This window comes from Brienomyrus brachyistius, chromosome 11 (genome assembly GCF_023856365.1).
Source record: "Brienomyrus brachyistius isolate T26 chromosome 11, BBRACH_0.4, whole genome shotgun sequence".
NCBI classification, from domain to species: Eukaryota; Metazoa; Chordata; class Actinopteri; order Osteoglossiformes; family Mormyridae; genus Brienomyrus; species Brienomyrus brachyistius.
Window position 1 is genome coordinate 27711562 of NC_064543.1, and position 20697 is coordinate 27732258.

Below are 20697 nucleotides of genomic sequence, written 5' to 3' on the forward strand. Positions count from 1 at the left end.
TCATAATGGTAGTCTCATCAAAATAAAATAAATAAAAAAAAACCGATGCATCGATTTAAAGTATTTATTATGTATGTATTAAGTATGTATTAAATTCTAGGCTGATTGTCTTTATGTTCGTTTAATAACACTATTAAACCATTAATTGCAATTATTTGTATAACAAATTAATGGTCAAATAAAATTTCATGATCGTAACAGCCCTACCTACATACAAAATACACAAAAGCATGTATTCAGTGGCCTGCCAGTTAAAAATGGTAAATGGACTGAATTTATATAGCGCTTTTCTACTTCTACGAGTACTCAAAGCGCTTTACATTTCATCCCTAACATTCACCCATTCATTCATGCACCGGAGGCTGGCATGCAAGGTGCCAACCTGCTCACCAGGAGCAATTTGGGGTTCAGTGTCTTGCTCAAGGACACTCTGATGGGGTCAGGAGGAACCAGGGCTCGAACCTGCAACTCTCTGGTTGCCGAACGATGGCACTACCTCCTGCGCTACCACCTTCCCCAGTTCTCCTGTCTGACTGCCGCAATCCACTTATTGCATCTTTCCCGGTCTGCTGGAAATCTATGTTATGTTACACCAAGTATACTGCCTCTCTGACGTCTCTCACCGAGAATATTTAACAAAAATCTGCTTGAAAATTAAAAACAATTCTGATGCTTCTTCTGCATTATAAGGCATTGCCTTTGGAAAGACCCCAATTTTGCCTGACCAGCACTAAAGGAGCAGATCAAACTATTTTTTGCATTATAGGGAGGGAAAATACAATTTTCAAATACCTATGTAAAAGAAAATTAGGAAGATTAAAAACTGTTTTATGTGATTTACAAATACTACATAAAGTTGTCACAAATATGCATTTTTGAGAAATTATCCCAGCAGATTATTTAAAGGTTAGTGGGTCTTTTTAGGTCCCCCTTGACCCATAGCCCAGGGACATCTCACCAGGTCCCCCCCGTTGCCAGCCCTGGTTAAGCCCCACTCAATACACACAATAAATACTTTAAATTAATATTATATGGTTATTGTGTACTGTATTATGAGGTATGAACGATGACAGCACTAGTAATTGTTTTAACAGCAGTTATCTTGATATACAGGAATTTTAGGAAGTAATTTATACAAAATAATCTAAAGCAATGACAATGGCATGCTAGGGTACACTGAAAGGCTGGTAATGCTATCCTCACATCAGACCTGAAAGTCTTCTGAATGTGCATCATCTTTCAGATTCAATGTGAAGTGCTGCCGCATATTATTTACATATAACATTATCAATATGAAGCGCAGTACTCTTCATTCGGACCCTGAGCGGCCATCTTACTTCTGCCTTATTATAGAGTAATCAAGAAGAAAATATTTTAATTAATGCATTTTTTTATTGAGTAATTGAGTATAACTGAGTAACCATGGAAGCGGTAATGTGCTGCTCTATGCACAGCCAAACCAATCAGGGAAGAATTCTGAATTGACGTCAGCAGCATTAAAATTGTTGGTCACAACAATCCCTTAAATCCAGTGGCCTTCCTCACTTTGAAGTGCACTTCACAGTGTGTTTCACCAATATTGCCCATAAAGAAACTCTTTAAAATGTTTTGGGTGGATGTGCACAAAGTTTTGCATTCCTCTCCATGTCAGAGAACACGCTAAGGCATGCAACCCAGCTCCCTCACTCATCTGCCGCGAAGCAAAACAGAAGATAGAAAAATAAATGGGTATGCTAAAGCAGGCGAGTCTGGAAAGGTAAAGCTCTGGCAAAGTGAAAAACATTCTCTTTACAAATGCAAGTAGATTTATTGTTACTGGTTTAGTGGGATTCATACAGTTGGGTGAAACCACAAAATTAGCTTAGGGACACCCATATTTTTTTATTGATTTCAAACAAACTACGAAATAGACTAGAAGAAAAAAATATATGACAATATAACTCAGGGTTATAAGAATATTTATTTCATTAGTGTGCTTCCATAGTAGTGGTATGTTTAAGCTCATAAACCAGGGATGTTGAGGCACGCCAACTGTGTTCCGAGTTGTCGGAGCAAGTTAGCAGTGCAGATGGCCGCAATACAAAAGAATGCCTAGTGAACTCAGCCAGCGGCACGGCCCATCGTCATAGGGATCTTAGCCAGCGGCACGGCCCATCGTCATAGGGATCTTAGCCAGCGGCACGGCCCATCGTCATAGGGATCTTAGCCAGCGGCACAGCCCATCGTCATAGGGATCTTAGCCAGCGGCACGGCCCATCACCAAAGGGATCTTAGCCATCGGCACGGCCCATCGTCATAGGGATCTTAGCCAGCGGCACGGCCCATCGTCATAGGGATCTTAGCTAGCGGCACGGCCCATCGTCATAGGGATCTTAGCTAGCGGCACGGCCCATCACCAAAGGGATCTTAGCTAGCAGCTTTATGGACCCAGCATTCATTCATAGTTATACAAATTCATACCAAGGGGATCGCAGCTAGCAATGCACGGTAATATAACAGAACACACTCTCTCTCTTACATACATACACACACACACAAGTTGGTCTACCTATCTAAATGGGGACCATCCATTCTTTTCTATGGGGAAAAACCCTAATCCCAATCATGACACCCTTAACCCCTACCCAGCCCTAACCTTAACCATAAGTAACCAACCAAAATACAAGACTTTTACTTTTTTGATTGCATTCACAGATTTTTATAAAATTGAGGTTATCCAAATGGGAACCTGAAGAAGTGTCCCCAAAAGGAAGTTTCAGGTTTTACCGCACTTTGGGGAAATTTTGATCCCCAAATGTGATCTATGCAAACCCCCCCCCCACACACACACAAATGTCAGATCATGAAAATTTATATCAGTGGTATGCACTAATAAATTCATTACAATAGACAAAATACATTATGACACACCTCAAAACAGGTTAGTGCTGCATTAGCCTTGACAAACAAGTGACAAGCTAGGCTAGCGCATCAGAGAAGGCCTGCCTAGACTTCTCACATGGGATAAGAAGAGAAGCACATACTCTTCAAACGCTTTGTTTTGACATTCAGGCATGGAATAATACCATGTGCACCAAAATAATGCTAACACATCTGGAACACATTGTGTCTCCATTCCTGCTAAATTGTTGTCACCCAGGCCCAAACCCTGCCGTTGCCTAAGACTACTCGCAGGTCCACTGAAAACGAGGGAGACCTTATCAACACTAATAAACAGATTAGAGTGATAAAGTAATAGACAAGCCCAAACAAGTGCTAATTTCATTCCCAAGAGGGAAGCTTTCAAACTTGGCAAAGAGGCATTTGCTTTTGCAGTTGTTTTGCTTTTGCACAAAAGCAGATCACCCCTCCTATAAAATACTGACTGATTGTGCAACGCTGGAAGGACTGCAAATAAATTATGCTGCTAATGGTTATGATGTCCAGCTCCAAATAAAGGTAAATGATTAAAGCACAGAAAAGACAGTAGCCCTACTGTTGGTGGATGCGTCACTACATACCAAGTTCAACATTAGAGCTCGTCTCTGGGGACTCTAAGCTTGAGGCCGGCTCCTGAAACAGTACAGTTCTAATGACGTGTGCCGAGCTTTAAAATAACCCTCCTACAGTATTGCCTTTGATAAAGCTGAACCCGCCCATTAACACAGAGTGAGTAATAACAGGTTCACATCACTAAACTGGGAACAGATTTCAGAACCAGCGACGTAAACAAACTCCATATAGTTTATGCCATTCTCTGCGTTGTTATGGTTCATTGCGCTGCGAGAGAAACGTTTCCAAGTTTGCCGGGGTGCAGTCGTGTTCTAGGGCTTATTTTCAGACCGAATGTCATAAACAGCTGCATGTAGACAGACTGACATGGCTACACTGGGGCAGTAGCATGATTAATTAATCACACAATTGTATTGAGTGTTTTGAAGTCAGACAACAGGCTGCGGAAGGAGTTTCAAAGTGGCTCTGGTCTCGGCATTAACGCAAGCAACAGGTTTCGAATCAGGTTTCACAAAGGTGACACTTTATTGTCCATAAGTCACGTTCTGGCCAAGGTTCAAAAAACAAGTTTGTGCATCAGCTTTGGGCTTTCAGTTCCCTGTCAGAATATACTGAAAGCGATTCACGACAAAGGCGTAGTAAAAAGTCAACAACGTGAAATAAAAACTAAACACCAGGGGCCTTAATTAATTAATAGGCAACAAATGCACCGGTTCTATCTTAAAGGGTACATAGAAATGAGGTAAGAGGGATAAGAGCAGGGTTTGAGCCAGGACTGGCTACAGCCTGCCATGTTTTGCCAAGAAGCTAGCTGAGCAGTGGGGCAGGGCAGCTCTGGGAGAACAGTGCCGGCTTTTCATGGGGGCACAGGTACCAGTGGGGGGGGGGGGGGGGGGGCATCAGATACACATCGCCTCTGACGGCAAGAATGAGGGCAGTGGGTGTGAATGTGCTGACTGCAGCCAGTTTCTGGCTCCCAAACTCACAGCACTAAATAAGAAGGTGGAGAGTGTAGAAGGTGGAGACTGTAGTCCAGGCGTGCACACAAAACCCTACTGTACTCTCAGGGAGCCCTCAGCTTAGGCCTGCAGAATGACTGAGGTTAATATCAATGTTCCACGTCATGCCCATGCAACTGTCACATCACAAGGGCCGCAAGAGTCAGCTGGATTGAGACCATCTAGAAGTTACACTTAACTTTTACTGTGTCACAGGAAACAAAAATTAACCAGACTTTGGAATTCTAATGATCCTTAAGAAGATTATCTAACTTTAACAATTTTATAACTTTAACACTATTTAACAAAAATCAGTGAGGAGAAGGAAAGCAAACAAGAATTGATCACAAAAAGGCATTCATCTTCCACTGTGAGGAAGTATTCTGTATTACACAGAGACGATTTTAAGCACTGTTTGTGTTTGTTGGCACAGCTCATGGTAAGGTAAGTTCTACTTCGCTATAATTTATTTTGGGTAAACATTCAACTCCTTTTATAAATGTAGCAATATTTATCTAAAAAAATCCAAATATTTCAAAGTGACTTTTCTCCGGTATCATTCAGCCCTAAAAGAGCCCTATGCCCTTAACCACTATGGTAGCAGCTGGGCAGCTGGACAGTTCCCACTTAAAAGGTTGCCTTCCCATGAATGAATTCTATAAGACATGTTCATTCCTGATAGGGAGGGGTGTGTTTGTGTGTGTGTGTGTATGTGTGTGTGTGTGCGCGCGTGTAACAGACAGTTCCCGGAGAGATGAGACTCTCAAACACAAAATGCATTATAGATAAAGCGATCAGGTTTTATTTCAAGACAACACTCCATAACTCAGGAGAAAACTTACCAGAAATAGCAGAGGATTAACTTCCGGGGAGAGAGACAGACTTTTACCTCTCTCCACCCAAGACGTTGCGTCAGCCTATTTAGAGTTTTCTGTAATAAACCGGCTAGTGAATTGACCTAGAAACAGCTAATGGTGCTTGTAGAAGATGGCAATATGGGAACTAAAATTGTGAGATCTCAGTATTCTCAGAAACACTGTTCTCATCTACAATTATCTCACAGAACAGATCATTTCATTCAATTAATGAGTATTTCATTCATAGTATGGTGTAATGTTTTAATTCTAATTTAAAAACACATATAGAACTCTTCTTCTATAGAAGACTATTAAAATGTGAACATTCTATTTGTTCTTAGATGACTTTCTACATTTGGACTTCTGGTTAGCCTTGCCTATTAACATCAAAACAGGCAAAGTATAGGGGAAGAACACGGATCCGAACAGAACATATGTTGTCTTCACAGATTGTACTTCCAAGGTTAATGAAACGTGGGTTACAAAATCATTACAGTGAAAAGGCTGCAGTCAGTATAAAATCCCAGCCTCAGCCTCTGTGAAGTAAGACTTTGCCATTTCAGACTCCTTTCTGAAACGCGAGATTTCGGGTCCCGCGTCGTGCGAGGAAAGAGGCCCATTTCCTATGCTGCCAGCTTTCACATATAGAGACTGCTTTCCTGTTTTCAAGTGGCCTCTCAAGGAGGCCTGATAAAGCATGGGAAGGTCATATGTAGCCAGTTATTACATTCCATAAAGTGATGATAGAAGTGGGAGCATATACTGCCCCCTAGCAGGGGCGTGTGTCACCTGCTGGGCCCCCGGATAAATGGAAATTCAATTCCCTCATCTCAGAATATGAACCCCATTTACTTTAAGGCATCTGGCTATTTCAGAATTCTCCTTGTGTCACTATCACCAACATGGGAAGCAGATTTCTTTAAGTGCTGTCATCTCTCTTGGAAACAGTGGAACCTCAATGAAATCTCAAAATCAAAGCAATGTGGAAGAGTTTCCTCCCCAGAAAAACACTGCAATTCTCATCACAGAACAATTGATTAAATGCTTCTTCATGCATTATTACACAATGTTCTATACGGCAGCTACAAAGCAACTCACGAGTGTATGGGAAAAAACTGCAGCACAAAAAAACCCCGCATTCTGCTAACTCCAAAGCTCTAAGTGATGCTAAAAATAGCTCTGACTCAGAGTACCTCAATAATATAACACCGATTAGGGAATGGTGCTAGTTTCATCATTTACATTTAGCGAATCTACGGAGGAGAACTAAAACTACTCACACCCCCAACAGCCAACGTCAAAACGCACTACAGTACAGCCACACCTAACTCTGAAAGATGACTAAGAAGGAAATTATGGCAAACTGGACCATGAAATCAATTCCTCAAAGTAAGACCCATTGACCACAATCATCGGTCATCCCGGTGGAATGGGAAAAAGTGGTCAGTGCGGCACAAGGCACAATTTATGTCAGCTTTCACGCAAGAGAAATTCTGCCCATGAAGAGAGCCAACCAAACAGATGTTCTTTACTCAAAGAGGTAGAGGAAGCCATTGACTTGTGAAAGGAGAAAGATATAAAGGGTTAAAGGGTCAAATCAATACATTAAGCATGTGCAATGAATGAGGAGACCACAAGAGTAGCCACCCTGAGTGTGGATCGAAGAGTAGCTTCGCCAGTAAGCTGGGACGCCAGCAGGAGGGCGGGCACTTCTTGGAAGGAATGCCTGGCCAGGACTGGCAACGGGCAGCCAAAAAAAGCCACTACTCATTGTTCTTCATCTCCTGTCCTTACTCGCTGCTTGATTTCCAAGCTCTGTCCCAGGGGGCTTCCTATTCATCAACGGCTCAGGCAGGAAAATACAAGCCCACTCCCAGAGCGTCATCGAGATCATTCTCCCTGTCTGGGGTAACAGATGCATATGCTACGCTTTTAAAGCAGCCTCCGTGAAGAGAGCAAAGTCATTCGCTTAAAGTGAAAGAAAAAAAAAATCTAATTGGAGAGAGGAGTAGTAAGCAGTAAGGAAAGGGCAGCAGCCAGACAACACACCATGAATCGGTGAGAGACGTCTGTCTGCCTGCAAAAACACTCCCTTCTTTCAGGCCCTGAATTGTTGCTTGCCTCGGATAATTGAAATAAATGACAGGGAGAGGACGCCAGAACTGCACTGCAGTCTTGAAGGCAATTACTCAGCTATGCTAAAGAGTGCAGCTGCAGCGTGGAGACACAGCCTGGCTAATCTTCGCATTCGCCTTCGCACTAAGCTCTGCTTTCCTTGCATGACAGCATCTAGCTCACCATTAAAGCAAGAAGTTAATACGTATTAGCCCAACTTCAAGGCCTACTCGATTTGCAGTTCAAATCGACATTATATATGCTCAACTGTATATCAGATCAAAATCAAAAGCAGGATAAATGTTATGAGGGAACAGGGTCTAAATACATCTCAAATTATAAATGCTTGCATGGAACACCAGAAAAGAACATGTAAACACTGTTTTGGTTTATAGAGCTATTTTGGGAAGGCATTTCCCTGGGATAGTGCAGAGGCCCTGAACCGGAGATCCTAAGCCCTTAAACCACATGGTAAGATGATCCAAGCACAACACAACCAAGGTATCTGCGCACCCATTCAAAGGAAACATTGTGGGATGATATTACTAAGTGCCAAAAATAACCCGATGAGAAGGTACTTATAACCAGTTTTATAATACCTAAGGTTAGGTTCTCTAAGCCTACTTTCATAGCACACAATTCCAACATAGGAAAATTTTAATGGTCACGTACACATGAAACCAGCATTCCTCTTCTAGAGCCAAGTAATTCAGAAAAGTCTGTTTAGATTTAATTCTATTAAAATAGGTAATACTGAGACAACTAAAAAAACTGTTTTTTCTCTTGTAGGAAAGTCTGCTGTTAACCTGATGCTAGAGAGCTGTGGGTGGAATTAACTGAAATATGTTGAGATGAAGTGGGCAGCCGGGAGAGTGATAAGCAGGTGGCTGACAGGCAGACACATGCATCGCTTTCATATCTTCGTGGGGACTCTCCATTCATTTCCGTGGGAAAAGCTCTAATCCCAACAATGACAACCTTAACTCCTTCCCAGCCCTAACCTTAACCATAAGTAACCATGCATAATACAATACTTTTTGCATTTATAGTTTTTTATTGCAGTCTTTTATATAAAACTGACTTTCCCCTAATAGGGAGCATAAAAAACTAAATGCTTGTTATCACAATGTAATATGTATGTGACCACGCACTCTAACACACACCACGGAGAGCTGGGAGTGGCATCACTTACAGAAAAGAAGATCTATGATTGGATAAATGTCTAATTTGGCAAGAAAAAAAACTAGAAAATATTAGAAAATTGGGCTGAGCAATAGGTTGATATTTATAAAAAAACAAGTATTTGTAGGCTTTAAGCTACACATAAAGCAAGATATTAAAGATTTATGAATTAGCTTTAAGTTCAGCCTTCTAGACTGTCTCTGACGCAGTCAAAAAAAAAAAAACTAACTCCTATGCAAAGGGTTTAATGTATGTAAACATCAGTTATAATAGTGGTACGTGGCTAGGGCTTACAATTTGTGAATCACTGCTTTAGGCAGTCAGTGTTTCTAAATCATAATTAAATTCCAGCCAGCCAATCACCAGCCAATCAGCCACCATATCAGCAATGCTAATCGACAACCCCTCTGTGCTGGAAAGCTCAATATTACCGTTTATCCTGATATTTCTGAATTAAAACATTGCATACCATTTCTTATACTGCCGAACCCTAATGGAAAGAAGAAATTTTTGTTTCTGGTTGGAGATTTTTATGTTTTTTTTTTTTTTAAAGCTATATTTAAAGGTATTTATGGAAAATGGGTAAAAAGAATTAAAAAAAAAAAACATCTTAAACACAGTTTTGCAGAAAAATTCATTCATTTCAACTAAACGAGAACGTCCAAAGAATTAAAGTGTGAACCAATTTAATCAGAAAGCTCACAAGCCAATTACAAATCTATTATCATGTAGCTAGCTTTCTCCTAATTAGGATGAATGCTACTTTATCGATTAGTTATTTTAGAAGCTAAAGTGAATTTCCTAATAAATTCTGTCACACACGTACGAGTGAGTGAGCGCAGTCGACTGAAACACAGAGCTTATTTGCTCTACCCTCACTATAGACTATATTCAGCATCACCACAAATTCACAACTAGTGAACATTACATCTATACCCTGAAAGTTGAACACAGCCAGCCAAATGAATGAATGACTTCATTTAGATGTGTTTGCCATGTTGCTGCATTTCTCTTTTTAGGACATAATTTTCCTTATCGTTTTTTGGAGGGAGGGGGGAATTCAGGTAGGTGGAGTAAAGATACAGTTAAAACCATTTTCTTTTCTACAACTATACCAGAACACTCTCAACTTCTTTGTACATGTGCCTGAATTTCCAGAAGAAATGCTTCACTTTTATGCTGCTAAAGAAAATGAAAGTTCAGGCTTTAAAAATGGTTCTGCTATCAGTTAGCATTTGTCAGGTAACAAAGAAAAATATGTAAGATGCTCGTGGCATCATTTAAGCCATACGATTTAAAAAGTCTTATTCAATACACTAAAAATAAGGCAAGTGCAGTCATAAAACGAAACTAATGATTGATAGGCACATGGCCTTAAAGGGTATTCAAGTGCTTTTTAGGCAAGGAGAACGCATCGATGCAGCGTGATTCCGAGCCAAGTCATTAAGCCCAGCCCAGTCCCATGAGAAAACAGATATTTTGTTCAGTACTTCAAAGCTTCAATACCCATCCAAGATGGCCTAATGATAGACATGCGGTTCTTCAGAGCAGGTTCCGAGGCAGTGTTACCAATGCTCTCTTCATAATAAACCTCAGGACCTATTCTGTCAGTATAACTCAGCAGTGCAGACTAAATTTCTTAGAGAAATGTTTCTTCACCTAGTTTAACCATCTTGAGCGCCACTTTCTTGGGCCTTAATTTCTACAATGACATGCCTCTTTTCAATAACAAATCCCCCACAACACAGCCAAACATTCTAAAGTTACGGCATAACAATCTGTAATAAACTTTATAAATAAAATTACCAAGATTTTTTTTTATTAAAACCGCAAAGAATGCCAAGCAGAAGGGGCTGGAACCCTGTCATGCATAAAACGTTAATGGCAATGCTTACTTTTATAGAGCTCCACCACAAAGCATATCAAAAATGGAGGCATCACAATATGTAAAAATGTGACAGAATGCACTGGGTGTTCCACTCCCTCCAAAGCATTAGCTGTCAAAAGGGATATTTCCAACGTAATATAATTCATTTAGATTCAGTACCAAATGCTACCCAGCGGCACTACATTGCATCTCACAGGCGAGTCAATCTTCAGTGTGTATTCACCTAGATAAACCTTCATGCACAAACTATCAACAGCTACTGCCCTAACTTGTTGCTACACACAAGTTCTGGACTGGTAACGATATATATTTGAATTGGTGGCAGCATTTTAAAAAAAATAATCATTCAAATCTAAATTAGGACTAAGAACATTCATATTGTGCCACTTTTCTGAGCTTCTGTGGTTTTAGAATTGAAGCTGTAACACTTCACCCTAGCAGATAATACATGTGTGTGTGTGTGTGCCTGTGTGCGTGGACACTGTCTGGGTCACCTTGTCTTGGGCAGATTTACCGTCTCTGCTGGTTGCCTGGCCCAGGCGTGGAGGCCAAGACCACAGCCTTGCTAAGGACAGCAGCTGCCGTGCTGAAGGACACCGGTCAGATACGTTACCTTCCTGCCGCAGGCTCCGGTCACCCTCTTTGAAAGGCGAATTGCGAAAGCTGACCAATTCCAGCACAATTCAACACAGATCCACAACATGGGGACAAGACCCCAAGCATGGAGTCAGACACAGGCTGGAAGACCAAGAGGCCTCATCCCCCACACTCCTCCCGCCCCGAGTTGGCTGACCCCCTCAGCTCTAGTGCGGCCAGGTCTGGGGTCAGTGAACGACCTCACTCTACGCCCTACGTTTCTGTCGATTGCAGCATTTGTAAATGACCCCGAGAAAAAGCGCAGGGCAGAGGAGAGACAGACAATAGATCGCTTCCAAGTTCAGGAGCAGCAAGGGGGACACAAACGTGACACAGGAAGTGATACAGGGCCATCAGATCCCCACCAAAAAAAGGGGAAACAGGAGGCAGTCGCACTGCTCTGACAGCTTAAATCCAGTTGTGAATACTGCAGCTCGACAGGCACCAAGGACAACATTTACACTGGACGGGGCTGCTTTAAATGACCGTGTGTGTGTGTGTGTGTGTGTGTATGCGCGTGTATCACAAGACAACAAGAGACAAAGGGTGAGAGTGTGCGTGAGTGTTTGCGATTAAGAAGCCAAGCTTTCTTACTGCAGCGGTAAAAAGCCCAAAGCCATGTGTTTTTTGAAGTGCCTCCAATCTGGCTAAAAACAAACAGACACCATCTGCTGACATGCGCTCCCTTCGCAGGGCTGTCTGACTACAAATCCCAACTAGCAAAATTCCAAAGTGATGCTCCTAGCGATGGACTTCCACAAACTCCAGAGACTAATTATACAGAGGAAGGTCTCAGTAAATCACTGCAGACAGAAAAGCTTGAAAAACCAGAAAGGGGGAAAAAAACACATATGAACACAAACTGTTTAAACTATAATAAAAGGAGGCCGCAGCTTGGCCTCACCTCCAAAGCAATAGGTCACAGTGTCCCTGATTACAAGCATTAATTACTGCGATGCCATCAATCTTTCAGCCTTGAAAAATCACACCATCACTCAATTAAAGAATGACCCTGCAGAACTCTAAAGAGGGCATAGCCAGCCTGAACTGATCCACCACACAGACAAGCTGTTTACTTAACACATTTCTCAAAACTGCAAGTAATATATTAGGTGGAAAAAAAACTATATTCCAGCCTGTACCTATAGAAGAAGCAGTCACAGCAGACCAGAACACCCATGCAAGCTGCAGAGATGGCGGGACACGGCCGGGACCACTCCGTCGTCCCGCACTGCCTATCTCGACTCCTTCAGCTGTGTTTGGAGGAGATGCGGCGCACGTCGGTGAACGGAACTCCGGTATGGCACCCTCCGGGGGAACCTTCCTCTTGGCGGTCAGCAGCAGCCGCAAGGTTGGAGTGAGAGATTCAGAAGTGCTGTCACCAGAGCATACACCTGCACAGGGGCTGGCAGGGGGGGGGCTCACTACGTCACAGGGACTGCTGGCGCTCTCCCCTCCCTCATGTTCCCAAACGTCCTCTCTCTCTCGCTCTCTCCCCCTCCCTCGCTCTCTCAAAGCAGAAAGATTAGCTTAGCAAATGTACTTACATAAATATACTGCTGACTATAAAACTGGACATACTGCATCATTGTGGGGGGGGGGGGGGGGCACTTTTGTTCTTTTATTTTTATTGTCTACATGAGAACCATGTGCTTTGTGAAACTGTACCATCTTGCCTCCCCCTGTGGTTCCTAAAATCATTAAGAGAACCAGTTTGGAAGTGTCATTTATTCACAACTAACCTTCATAGCTGAAGTAATGGCAGCAAACACCATGTGACTGATATGAACATGAGACTGGCGGTGGGGGAGGCATACCAGTCGAAGAGTACGGCAATGACCCCTGAATGAGGGAAAGCAGCAGCACTGGGTACAGTGTGTCTCAGCACTGCAGTGGCACAGCAGCAAAGCGTGTGACCTTAGAGGGAACAGCCTAGAGTCAGAGGGAAGCCTTGACAGAAAGTTCCGGAAGCAGTGGTCATGATGAATCAGGATCTCCCAGGTGCACTGGGGAGTCGGAGAACAACTGCAGAGTGGCTTCACAGCACTGGTGGCCATGCTGTGATGTACAGTCAGCCATAGCTGCAGTAGCCGTTGGGTTATTCATACATGTGGGGGGGGGGGGGGGGGACTCAATGAAACAGTAAAATAGCATACATGCTATGAAGTTACAGAAAATTCCACTGTTTCTGAATGCTTGTTTGTCAGGTTACGAAGCTCAATGTGAGCATTTGCCATGTGGCTGCATATTCCCACTTGGTAAGAGATTACCTCTCATCAGTGACACTCATGACCTGTGTAATTAGTCTATCTGCCTGAGGCGGCAGGAAATGCTGCGATTAACTGATGCCATCTTTTTATAGAGTAGGCAGGAAATGCAGGATTCTTGCTTTGTCTGGATTCCCGCAATTAATAAGCCGGACAGGGATGACAAATTACAGATAACAACTCCAGGGTGCTATTATGGGGTTTTAAGATAACATGTAATCATGCTATTAGGCTACCACGCAATGCTTTAAAGCTATAATTAACCAGAAAACAGAACATACGGTATATCATCACTAAATAAAGGCATGAAAGCATGATGCAGAAAATGCACTTAGGGTAAAATCATTATAAATTAGGGCATGATGAAATATATTGTAAATTTTATCTCTTTTGTCTTATGTACATAGATTCTACTGCCATGTATCAAACATAAAACACCTTGTGTGTCTAACATATGTACAGGGAAGCAAATAACGCATTAAAATTTAAAAGTGAAATGTTCAGCAATCGATTGTTGTAACAGTGCAAAAGTGTACTTCATGTGCATTTGCGCTGATATGACAAGGGCTGCGCGATTCATAAAAAAATGTGAATCGTTATTCTTTTGCTTAGAATTGAGATTCTCCATAACTGCTTTTTTCTAGTTACTGAAAAGACCAAGGGCTAAGTCAAGAAGATTGGCATAGGGGCTGAAATACTCAGGGCTGCAGCCCCGAGTGATCGGACATAACGACGCCCATATTGTGGACTAATGAAGTGACCCAAACTAAGTGCAATAAGGTCAAAAGAACTAAAGATCAGGATAGCATATAAAGAAATATTTTGCATAATATAGTAGGACAGCATGGTATTGGAAAGTTTCTAAGTATTTCATTGTGATTTTGTTGTAAATATTGAGGTATTTTGAAACAAAAAGGAGGTCAACATAAATTTCCCTTCTAGGAATGATTTAAACAGCAAGGATGAAAATTATTACGAATGTCTCGGAGAACGCATGCAGCGCTCATGCAAAAGCAGTGAAGGTAAACTTTAAACTGATTTTTAAACATATGCTAGATAATCTTGAAATGGAACAATGATTAAACTTGATCGTTTTAATGTCCATTTACAGAACTGAAAGAAAGAAAAAGTCTGATCTTAATCTAGCTGACTGTCAAAGTAAGAATTGGATGTGCACAACATGTGATGTTGGTATTAATATTGTACATTGTCCAGCCCTATAATATATTACAGCCAGTTTTGAAATTCAGTACAAGATACTCCACCTCATACTGGCACATCATTCACCGCCGGTACCAGTTTTTATGCCAGGAGAAAACCCAACACCTTGAAGTACCGTACTTTTGGTACCTTCCTGGAGTACCGTACTTTTGGTACCTTCCTGGAGTACCGTAATTTTGGTACCTTCTTGAAGTACCTGGTGTGATGGAAAAGCACCTTTTAAAGATAATGCAGAATTATGGGACGCTTGAGACTCTCTGGGGAAAAGTAGTTGATTTGATGCAGTTGATGCAATACAGCTTAGAAGAAATTTAGAAATGTAATTTAGAAATGAGATCCCATAGAGATGCGAATAGAGATTGCGTTTTTTGCAATTAATTTTGCAGCCCTAGATATGATGGAGTGGTGGCTCTGAGGCTAGGCATCTGTGCCAGCAATTGGAAGGTTCAAATCCCATGAATGCCCAGGGTGATTATACTCCGCTGGGTCCTTGAGCAAGGCCCTTAACCTGCAATTGCTTCATCCTGGGTATGGCATTCAACCCTATAAGGTGGTCCTCCAACTTACAAGTAATAACTTGGTGGCAGGATTGGCACTCCAGCCACCGGAAAAAACCTCACACTGGTCCATTCGGATTAGTCTGGTGCTGAGGTATCACCTCCCACATGGCTGCACTCTGGTTCTCATCCCTGAGGTGTTTTGTCGTGTGGTGGGTGCGGCAACACACTGTAATCAGTGCATGCTCCTTACCAAGATATGACAAGAAATCACCATGTATTTTAACCTTCATTTCGCAAACAGGGTACGAACTAAATATAAAGGTCAAAATGCACGACAATTTCTTGCATCGCAGGTATTCAACTTTTAAAGGTGAATGCTTACTTGCGTACCAGTTATGTGCATGTCTACCTATGTATTACTTGTTTTTGCACAATGACCAAAGAGAAACGATATTACACCAGAGTGTATAGCCCATGTATCACAGAGCTGAATCTACAACAGGGTAGAGGAATCATGGTAAAGGGATGGTGCTGCTCCGACTTTCCACCTCCCCGCTCCCCTGTGTATCCTTGCGAGAGACACAGAAAACATGTTGCCTACAGGTGAGATAAACACCTGCATTAGCACCAAGGGAGCCAAGGAAAGGCAAGGCTTCATCTGTTATACTTAACAGGTAAACAGCCTTGGTTCCTGTTTTAAAATGGGCAAAGAGGACTTACTACTAACACACCACAACTGTAAAGATCAGTTGTAAAAGTCACGTGAATATACAGTCTGACTTGTACGAGGAAAATGCTTTATATATCTATGCAGGTTTACCGACATGCATATTACATTAAGGCAGAAATTAGGTCATTTTCCATTTTCTTTGGACGTTGGACAGGCGACACAAACACGATGCACACAATTAAGTTATGGAATCTGACATGGACTAAAGCCCCAGATTGTTCAATCCGTCTCACACTGAAAATAATACAGCTTGAAAAAGCATCTTATATTCGCCATAAAGACGTCCTGCATTAACTGCTCCGATTAACACATCACATTGAAATGAATAACACTATCAATATCAATGGTAGAGTACAATGCGACCGCACGGTATATTCCATCAAACTGGGGCTAGGTATAGTGCGCCGTTTAACACTACAAAAACAGTTTATTAAAACGCTGTTTTTGTTTCTTAAAAACATCTCGCTTTCACAAATCTCACCTGTTCAGAGTATAAGAGCCGTTCTTCTTGAACCTCATGCCCGCAGACAGGAACCGGTCACGGATCCGGAACGGAAAGAGAATGGCTCGCGCCGCGCGGATCCGGGACAGACGGATATCACAGAGCAGCGGAAAAAGACAACGCTCACAGCGCCGGTCGGGCTACTGACGATGCCGTCCTCTCGGCAGTTTTTTGAAATACAAAGAACAGTATTTTTCCGCGCGCTTCTGAGCGCCTCGGCATAGGAGATGCGCGCTCGGCTCGGCTTGGCTCCGACTGGCTCTTCCTGGGGGGGGGTTTACGCAAACTCAAGCTCGCTTGCTCTTTAAAGCCTTTATCCTTTGGGACCCCACTTAGCAACATAATACTATTACCATTCATATAACAAAACACTTTAAAACCAATATTTGCTAATAATCAACTAGCTTACGATTGTGTGTGTGTGTGTGTGTGTGTGTGTGTGTGTGTGTGTGTGTGTGTGTGTGTGTGTATATATATATATATATATATATATATATATATATATATATATATATATATATATATAGCGCCAGCAGAGTATAGAAAACGTATACAAAGCGTTAAAACTCGTCTTTTTTTTACATTTAATCAATGATAAATATTATGTACTATGATGGAGCACAATACTGATTAGGCGTTACAGACATCGTAATTGCATTGGCAAACACACTAACAGACACTTAATTCGCTCCTTTCACACAACACAGATTTCAGCACAAAAATAAACATTATTTAACCCTTTGCAGTCTATGGAATCATAAAATACAGTTTATCAATGCAACGCATGTAAACCAGGGGTGGGGAACCTGACACATGAAGTCCGGGTGTTTGGGATGACCTCTCAATCAACCAATACTAAAGCACCGATTCTCAACTCCAGTTCTGGGGATCCGCTGTTATTGGCTGAATGAGAGGTCATCCCCAAAACCCACTCTGGCCCTCCATGGAACAAGTTCCCTACCCCTGATATAAACCAACGTGGCCTGTGGCAGAATTTATGCAGACAGGACCAATCCTCCCTATGAAACAGCTTGATAGGTATGACTCCTCATTTTGGGTTGATCAACTTTACTGATCACAGGTGTCATACTCAAGGCCAACGGACTGAATACGGGATGATCTCACAACACACACATTGTTTTGAAAAAAAAAATAGTAAATAAATAAGAAAAAGCTCTGCCATTCTTTATTTTTCCACCAAAGGGAGGAGAAGTTCTGAAGGAATCTAAATATTTGTAATACTCTCAGTGACCATCAGACACGCCATGCTGAAAATGTAACGGAATGCAAACGGCCCACTGGCAGGACTGACATGACAGCACTGCATTTTATATTGTATTCAGGAGATCAGTGAGGCGGCTGTAAAACCTAGCTACATAAACGCTAATGAATCAGTCACCTGGACAGCGAGTTTGTGAAGACATGCCCGTCCAAAGCTGCAGGTGCCCACTGTCCTGACACATGCTAGCATCTCGCCAAGAAATGTGGCTGCAGACAGGATTCCATATCTCACATATTTTACCATCTTTTCTTTATTCATCACTGCCTGGTGATTAATTGAATAAACTACACAGAATGGTAGGGATGTAACGATACACTCAATTGACGATTACATACGATTCTGAGTTCACGATATGATTTTCTCACGATTTTTTAACAGAATGAGCTGCTGACAAATTTATTCAAAAATATTCCTTTATTTATCTTTCTAAACTGTGCAAAATGTGTCCTCCTTTAAACAGTGCAAATGAAATTGAATAATACAGTTTAAAAAAATCCCAAATCCAATTAATAAAAAAAAAAATCTTCAAATAAATGGAAATGCTTTACATTAACTGCACCTTCATAATGCTTTATATTGCATTCATAAAACGTTCAGTACACCTTCATAAGTATTCAGAAATCAGTCATAAACATCATGTATGTATACCTTTACATCCTAACATCCCTTAACAGCTGTAATATACATTAATAATGAACATTATATAATAAACATTATAATTGTATAATCATGTAATGTTTGTTATTAATGTATATTAAAGCTGTTAAGGGACGTTAGGATGTTAAAGTGTACTTTCATGCTGCTTATGTATGTTCTATGAATGCATTATGAAGGTGCAATGAATGTTCTATAAATGCATAATGAATGCATTATGAAGGTGCACTTAATGTAAAGCGTTACCTAATAAACTAAGGCTTGCATGTGCAACTTTTTAGCGTGGTTTGCCCTTTTAATAATCTTTGCTCTGGTGGTGGTGAATTGAGCTCACTGTGGTGCTGGTGGACATGCTGAAGCATGTTCGATGTGCTATTTGTGTATGTTATCAGTCTTATACAATGTTTGTACGCAGTTTTTATCTTGTCTGTGTTTTTCTCCTAGCCATTTTAGGTTGTGATTACCGAAAAGCTAAAATGCAGCCACACCGCTGATTTAAGATTGGGGGGGGGGTTGTACTCAATTTCAAATTCGCTCGCCAATTGGCGTTCGGCCTAAATCAAGAACTGATGTCCGACGTTGATGTGAATACACAGTGACAGCTGACGTGGAACTGATGTCGTGAAATCAAATGTAATATTACACCAGTTTTTCTGTTTAGGAGTACTTCACAGTACTTTACTTAAGTAGTAACTTTCCACATCAGCCAGTTTAAATCGTCATACATTTACATAGATTTTTTAACCGAGTCGCGATTCATCGTTACATGCCTACAGAATGGAGACTACCTTACTGAAAACGAAATCACAGGTGACGTTCTGTTTGACTGTGTATTATACTGGCAATTACATTTTCATTAGCACCATCAGATTTCCAGTAATATGGAATATACTACACACACACTGATAGGACCATTTGAGATTGAACTGGGTCCAATGCGGCCCATTAACTGAAGTGCGTTTGATAGCCCTGGTTTAGCGGGATGATGTGCAGGCATTCCCGAAGATCGCTGTCCTTTCCATACCTTGATATAATTTCTATTGTGTTACATTTAGATACTTGATGATCAACTCAGTATCTAAAGGTGCCAAATTTGCCATGTTTGTCCAGGCTGTTCCTGCAGACTTACCCGGACGGATATTATACAGATTTAAGACAAACAGCTCCTTGATTAAAAGGACAAAAAAAAAAAAACGAAGGACTTTTCCAAACACACATATTTTTACCATAACAGTTGAAGGGCCTCCATTCCTGGGGGTGTGAAACACTACGCTTTCTGCAGATCCCCCTATGTCCACACGCTCTGTGAAGCAATCCGTTAATGGGAGCTCCTGGCCGGCCACTAGTGAGCCTCCATCTCTCATTTCCCTAACAGCAAGTCAGCACAATGACAAATCCCCTGAATGGCATTCTGCAGCCTTATGTACTGCAGCGAGGTAGAAGCCAGCTCAGGGCTCTGCACACTCAGGGGGCAATTACACCCTTATTTACTGTGCTGTGTCACACCACCTGCCCCCTGTTTGTTTTGTTAGGGCTGTGCCATCACTCCCGGATCTGAATAGTAATGGAACGGCAGAAAAGGTCCAAGCTCATCCCTTTCTTCAAAGGAATGTACATACAGAAGTAAGCACACACAGACACACACACACACACACACACACACACACAAACACAGATTATCGAAAATTTGCAGCTGTCTGAAACTATTGTTATCTATGTGTTAAACTGTACAGAGTGCTTCATTAAACAGGAGTGAGGACTGGAAGTGGCCTTATGGAGTAATGAGGCAGACCTGGAAATATCAGGGTTCAGCTACTGTGATGCAGCACATGATTGTGTGAGCTCTGCATGCATGGAAGAGCCACAGTCTGGGGTGCCTCTGCTGGTGACCTTCTTAACTGTCTTGGCCATCATAGGATACCTCAAAGGCATGCCATTCCATCAGGTTTACAACTGATAGAGCAGTTCTTCATTTTTCAGCAAGATTATGACCCAAAACAAACCTTAAACTTGCGCAAGAGCTAACAGGCGAAGAAGGAAAAGTGAAAGATAACGTCATGACCAGGCCTGCCTGTCTCAAAACAACCATCCCATAGAGCTTGTATGGGAAAACTGGACAGGAGTCAATGAAAATAAACCCAGAAGAGTTTCAGTACCCACCCTGTATAAAGGCACCCATAAGTACACACTTTACTGAAAAACCATTATAAAATACTCACACAACTGTAAAGCTTCCATGCCCAATTGTACTTGCGGTGAGTTTAAGCAGCCCAACCAGCTGGAATCTGCAACTGACCCAGTGCATGCTGGGATTTACTCAGACTTCAGGAATACACTGTTAGAAAGACTGAATGCATGAGAGTGTGCTTCGGC

At 41.7% G+C, this 20697-nt stretch overlaps 1 protein-coding gene across 3 annotated transcripts in view; it reads right to left on the reverse strand.

Moving 5' to 3' along the window:
* The window catches only part of LOC125751753 (MOB kinase activator 2-like), a 48820-nt gene that overhangs the window by 15229 nt on the left and 12894 nt on the right, over positions 1-20697 (reverse strand). The window contains exon 1 of one of the 3 annotated variants that reach the window (XM_049030989.1): positions 16368-16649. The exons of 1 other annotated variant lie outside the window; for it this stretch is intronic. In XM_049030989.1, the coding sequence (XP_048886946.1) occupies positions 16368-16405 (38 nt within the window). In that variant the 5' untranslated portion in view covers positions 16406-16649. Of the gene's footprint in view, positions 1-12310; positions 12554-16367; positions 16650-20697 lie in introns of those variants that run through there. One more of the 3 variants, XM_049030990.1, reaches the window with a different exon arrangement.